Here is a 7,026-nt window from a genome sequence, read left to right on the forward strand (position 1 = left end):
TTTGGCGTACAAGCTGCGGGTCGCAGGTTTGAATCCCGTCATTGAAGATATTCACCCTTTCAGCTGGGAGGCGTTATAACGTGACGGTAAATCCTAATCTTCGTTGATAAAGACTAGTTGCCTTCTCTCTCGTCTATCGATTCTAAATTAATGACGGCAAACGAAGATAGCCCTTCTAGTATCTTTTATGCGGAATTCAACAAACATTTAAACCCTAGCAGCTTTTTTGTAAACTATTTATTAACTGAACAGTTTCTGGATTTATAATTTATACTGAAACATTAATAACACACAAGTCACACGAAAACAACTGCGAGAAATGTTAGTGTTATGAATTTCGCGCGAAGCTACACGAGGGCTATCTGCGTTAGCCGTCCCTAATTTAGCAGTGAAAGACTAAAAGGATAAGTATTGACAGTCACATTATAACGACACCACAACTGAAATGGCAAGCATGTTCTGTGGGACGGGAACTCGAACCCACGATCCGCGAGTCGAGGGCCCTTGACTGCGAGTAAAAAACATCAATATTACCTGGAGTAATTGTAATCTGGGGTAACTGATGTATGTAACATTGTTAATCATTTCTACCAAAGTTTGGTTACTTCTTTACTCGGTTGTTGTAGTTGGTAAAAAACATAAATAAAACTTCCTATAAATGTGAAATGTGTGGATTCCCCCACTTTCATCCTCAATGATATAGGGTTAAAAATATACCAAAGTCTGAACTTTCAGACACTTACACGGTGTTTAAAGGACCTGCTCGTTGGTCCGTCAGGAATCATTTCACAGCTGTAACTCCTCTTACAGTTATGTAGGGGGCAAAGTCGTGGGTGTTGGATGATGGGTGGAGACTTACATCGGTCCCTACAACGTCTGTGGAAAAATGATGGTCGTGATTCACGAAACGTGTGATTTTTATTCTGGATAATATCCGCCATGTTCTGTAGCTCTGGATTGTTTAGTTATCTGATTAGGCTTAACCTCCTGATAACGTCTTGAAGATACAATATTGAAAAATTCACTTCGCTGATGAACAGAACAATTAATATTTTCACTTCTTTTAGAAGCAGGTTCAAATTCTGTCACTTTTCAAAATCACTGACGAAAACAAAATGAGTCAATGTGTACGAACAATCTGGATTGAAATTACCTTCAGACCAACACTGATTAAAAACACAACCGCAGCTGTCAGAAACCGACCACTGAGTTGGCACACTGGATTCACTATCTCGTTTAAAGAAACCGAATACGGAGTTTATCCACGGGATTTATTATATCGTTGTTTGAATTAGTCCACTGGATCCACTGTTTTATCACGCACCTCATTGTCACGTGACTTTTCTATGATCGTGTTATGGCACTTGAAGCACGTTCATTAGTGTATGCTGGATTGCACAACCGACACAGAATTTGTTTACGGATTTGTTAAGCTCCTTACACCACAAAGGCGTGCCTTTCTCTCCTTGTCACTATGTCAGCTAATAGTCCGCTTAGTAAAATAGTTCTCTTAACTTTGCAGCCGTGGAAAAATTATATAACATACGCAGTGTAAAGTGGAAAAAGACTCACCGTAGAGAATTATGGGAAGGAACAACTATTATCAGGCCTAATGGTTCTGTTTGCTTCGCTGGTTGCACAAGGTCCTCGTAAGTAATGAAGTAATAACAAGGCTGCTGGGTAAATCGGTGAAAGGTACAATCACCCGTAACAAAGTTACTTCACGGCCTTCTTTATATTTGTGTCGTTTCGTACGAGCACTGTTTCACATGACAGCACAACAATGAAGAACACGAACCGCTGGAAAATCACTGCAACTGACAGAACCAAACCTGTATGAAATTTTACCTCCTACGTACCTGAATCAATATACATGACCTACTTCCTACGCACGTGCAAGTGATGCGCTCGGTAACAAAACAAAACGAACATTTGCCTCTCCTGGTTGTCCTCGTCCAAAATATTAAGTTCTGTAACATGTCTTAAGGGCAGATTGTGATAAACAAAGCATCACAATATAAACGGAAACTACCCGTTTATAAGTGCGTCATCACACGCACGTGTCAGGTTCATTAGCATACGTATAAAATTCAGAAGCCTTGAACCCGTGGGAATCTGAGGCCCCACTCCCACACTTCTCGCTTTCGAGTGGCCAACAGAATAACAAAAGCTGTAAAGACAATATGGCCGACGAAAGTCGAATATTTATTAAAAGATCCTGATTGATTATTCTAAAGAATTCCACCACGTGACTGGCTACTTTTTTTTTTTGTTTGTAGTTACGCATGCACAAAGTTGCACAAGAGGTATATGTGCTTTACGCACTACGAGTATCGGTACCCAGTTTTTAGGGTTACAAGCCAGTAGAACAACAGTAAAGATAGCCATACCTGAAACTTAAAGATCACTGACCTCGGTGGTTTATCACATCACACATAAAATGCAGGGTTAGAATTCTAGTCATAGGTTTATAGTTTTCTCTATTTTTTTTACCACAGTTTAACTGCTTGTTACAAGAAACAAGAACTAATTGAGGTTTGCAGTCCAGTTCTACTACCCTGTATCTATCGTGATATCTTTAGCTTAGATCTGGTCACATGGCTAGAAAAACTAATCCTTGCTTTAATATTTTTATTTTTCGCTTTAACAGGAATGTACTCTGTCTGATTACAGTTAGCAGGGGCAATTTTAATACCCAAGAGAGAGAGAGAGTTAAATTTAACACAGACTTTTGATTACGCCTATTATCAACCTCTTTATGCGTCTTACATAATCAAAACAGCGCCATCTACCGGTTGTTGGAAAAGATAAAATAAAATAAAACAAGTTCCTGATCAACCTAAAAGCTTTCTATGAGGACTCCAGCATTTCACGATCTGTAATGGATAACCAATCAGAGAAGAACTGTAAAAACCCGCCAAAAATACCAACCAAGCGAAACTAATTTATACTTGAATCTGAGCCACAAGGGTTGTTATCTGAACGTCAAGGGTTGAAGTTAGAAGCCGGGTTTCGATACTCCATTAAAACGTCAGTAGAGACTTTAATACATTCTAGGTTAATGATTCTTGTTTATTTGATGTTAAAAACAAAGATACACAATGAGCTATCTGTACGCGATGTTTAGTCTTACAATAGTTTAGGCTTACCGCTAAGTCACTGGGACGGTCAAGGAAAGCTCTATCCTAATCGTGTGGTTTGTTTTCAATTTTGGACGAAGCTACACAAGGGCTATACGCACTAGCTCTCCTTAATTTAGCAGTGAGAGACTAAAAGGAAGGCAGCTAGACATCATCACCCACCGCCAACTTTTGGACTACTATTTTGCCAACGAATAGTGGGCTTGACCATCACATCATAAAGTCCCCACAACTGAAAGGGAGAGCACGTACGATGGGACGGGGATTCGGACCCGCAACCTTCAGATTGCAAGTCAAACGCCCTAACTACCTGGCCGACCATTATCTAATGTACAGTCTGACATCTGTTTTTCTTTAGTCTTTCTACAGCAATATTATCTTACTCAGATGATGCGACATCGTATAAATAAAGTAGTATAGGCGTTTCTGTTTTAAGCTTTTCCGATAATGAAAGATGGAAAGCTTTCCAAACATCCCGTGTCCCCGAGGCACTTTTGTAGATAAGTACAAGTCTTTCTGAATATTCCACCGTTATTAATTCATTGTAGCAATCAATTACTGACTGTAAACTTTTACAGATAAATCAATAAATAATCTTCCAACTATTATTGTGGCATGGAGTTTTGCAACACTTTCTCGACGGGGTAGGTGGCACTCAGTGAGTGGTAAGGTTACGTCACACAGACAATGAATTATTGGTAAGGTTACGTCACACAGACGAATTATTCGTAAGGTTACGTCACACAGACAATGAATAATTGGTAAGGTAATGGGTAATTATTGTAAATGAAGTATTCTTAAAAATAACAAAGAACTTGGAGTTTTGTTAACAGTGGCCATAAATAAACAAATGACATGACAGACAAGTCATAAACAAATGACATGACAGACAAGTCATTTTTCCTCCCAACAAACAAGTACATATAGCACCACAACTTAGTGTTTATCTATCTTTAACCCTGTACTAAGTATCATAGCTTAATATTTATCTATCTTACACCAAATATCTTCGTCAGTTTATATATTTTTACGACTACCCCTATTACAAGTTTCGTTGTCTTATTATTTTAATATTTACACACAAATTTTACTGTTGTATTACTTCAATACTTACATTCATCTATTTACTTACCTCAAAAACTGGGTCAAAAGATCCTAACCGATTACTTCTTACAGCTTCCCTTTTCGTGAAGAGACGAAAGTGATTAGAACTGTCGTAGGAAGAACACCCGAACCGAGACATGGTAATTGATCACGTCCGAGTCCGGTGGAATAGTGACACTAGAGGGCTGAGACGACGTATTTGAACCACAAAACGACTGTCAATTGGTCTTAATAGCATACACTCTACATTTACGCTCTTTATACACATCCATGCGAATTCGCTACAGCATGGCTAAATAGATCGGTCTGCGATGCGCCGAAGTTCAAACTAGTGATAATTTAGAACAACAAAACACTTTCACTCGATCGATATGTTTCATACTTCTCACCAAGCTATAGGTCTAGTTTATCTCTCTTTGGTTAACTGAAACGTTGATTAAAATGTGGATTCAACTGGATCTACTTGGAACTTGGACTCTGAGATTAAACAATTTTCGAAATAACAAATTTATTTGTTATGCTATATACAGGGTGGCCCGTAAGTCATTACCCATCCATATATCTTAAGTATCCAGTGTATCTGTCCCTCATTCTCGCTGCATAATATACAGTTGATGCTGTTATTAGGCCTAACCTAGATATTACAAATTTCGTTCTATGGCTTATTGAATGATCATAATTAACATTTAATAATCACTGGTTGAAATGCTACACACGTAACTCTCTCAAGATACCCACCACAAACAATATGATGAACACAGGCCCAGCATAAGTGGAACTGAGAATCTCATCTCCAGGCACGCAACACCTACCTTTGAACACGTACCCAGCAGTCAATGCTGCAAGTATAAGTATCCACTGTTTATTGTCCCGACAAAAAATATAAAAATCCAATGTATAAAAATCACGTGATTAGATTGCGTCACAATATTTAAAAGATGAAGAAAGAAGCTAATTTTATTTAGGTCAATCGCCTGACATTCAGACCTTTGACCCACAACTTAAAACATTGTTTTATTCAACACCAGAGAAAGAGGGGAACAGAAAAAAATGCAGCTAGTTACTTGACCATGCATGTTGTTCCTAACAGAACATCTCAATAGCAATACTGGTTGGTAGGAATCATTATGGTTCCTAACAGAACATCTCTATAGCAATACAGGTTGGTAGGAATCATTATGGTTCCTAACAGAACATTTCTGTAGCAATACTGGTTGGTAGGAATCATCATGGTTCCTAACAGAACATCTGTATAGCAATACTGGTTGGTAGGAATCATTATGGTTCCTAACAGAACATCTCTATAGCAATACTGGTTGGTAGGAATCATTATGGTTCCTAACAGAACATCTCTATAGCAATACAGGTTGGTAGGAATCATCATGGTTCCTAACAGAACATCTCTATAGCAATACAGGTTGGTAGGAACCACTATGGTTCCTAACAGAACATCTCTATAGCAATACTGGTTGGTAGGAATCATTATGGTTCCTAACAGAACATCTGTATAGCAATACTGGTTGGTAGGAATCATTATGGTTCCTAACAGAACATCTCAATAGCAATACTGGTTGGTAGGAATCATTATGGTTCCTAACAGAACATCTCTATAGCAATACAGGTTGGTAGGAATCATTATGGTTCCTAACAGAACATTTCTGTAGCAATACTGGTTGGTAGGAATCATCATGGTTCCTAACAGAACATCTGTATAGCAATACTGGTTGGTAAGAATCATTATGGTTCCTAACAGAACATCTCTATAGCAATACTGGTTGGTAGGAATCATCATGGTTCCTAACAGAACATATCTAGAGCAATATTGGTTGGTAGGAATCATTATGGTCGTGATAGAATATCTCTATAGCAATACTGATTGGTAAGAATCATTCTGGTCGTGATAGAACATCTCTATAGCAATACAGGTTGGTAGTAATTATTACGGTCGTGATAGAACATCTCTATAGCAATACAGGTTGGTAAGAATCATTATGGTCGTGATAGAACATCTCTATAGCAGTACAGGTTGGTAAGAATCATTATGGTCGTGATAGAACATCTCTATAGCAATACAGGTTGGTAAGAATCATTATGGTCGTGATAGAACATCTCTATAGCAATACAGGTTGGTAAGAATCATTATGGTCGTGAAAGAACATCTCTATGGTAATACTGGTTGGTAGGAATTATTATGGCTCGTAATGTAAGATCTCTATGGTAATACTGGTTAGTAAGAATTATTATGGTTCGTAATGGAACATCTCTATGGTAATACTGGTTAGTAAGAATTATTATGGTTCGTAATGGAACATCTCTATGGTAAAACTGGTTGGTAGTAATTATTATGGTTCGTAATGGAACATCTCTATAGCAATACTGATTGGTAAGAATCATTCTGGTCGTGATAGAACATCTCTATGGTAATATTGGTTGGTAGTAATTATTATGGACGTGATAGAACATCTCTATAGCAATACAGGTTGGTAAGAATCATTATGGTCGTGATAGAACATCTCTATAGCAATACAGGTTGGTAAGAATCATTATGGTCGTGATACAACATCTCTATAGCAATACAGGTTGGTAAGAATCATTATGGACGTGATAGAACATCTCTATAGCAATACAGATTGGTAGTAATTATTATGGTCGTGATAGAACATCTCTATAGCAATACAGGTTGGTAGTAATTATTATGGTCGTGATAGAACATCTCTATAGCAATACTGATTGGTAAGAATCATTATGGTCGTGATAGAACATCTCTATGGCAATACAGGTT

At 37.9% G+C, this 7,026-nt stretch overlaps 1 protein-coding gene across 2 annotated transcripts in view; it reads right to left on the reverse strand.

Moving 5' to 3' along the window:
* LOC143247842 (WD repeat-containing protein 47-like) overlaps window positions 1-4,981 on the reverse strand; it is a 28,569-nt gene extending 23,588 nt beyond the window's left edge. The window contains exon 1 of one of the 2 annotated variants that reach the window (XM_076496379.1): window positions 4,273-4,981. In XM_076496379.1, the coding sequence (XP_076352494.1) occupies window positions 4,273-4,383 (111 nt within the window). In that variant the 5' untranslated portion in view covers window positions 4,384-4,981. Of the gene's footprint in view, window positions 1-743; window positions 2,567-4,272 lie in introns of those variants that run through there. The other variant, XM_076496378.1, reaches the window with a different exon arrangement.
* Between the last annotated feature and the right edge of the window lie 2,045 nt (window positions 4,982-7,026).

The sequence above is a fragment of the Tachypleus tridentatus genome, chromosome 3 (assembly GCF_004210375.1).
Source record: "Tachypleus tridentatus isolate NWPU-2018 chromosome 3, ASM421037v1, whole genome shotgun sequence".
NCBI lineage: Eukaryota > Metazoa > Arthropoda > Merostomata > Xiphosura > Limulidae > Tachypleus > Tachypleus tridentatus.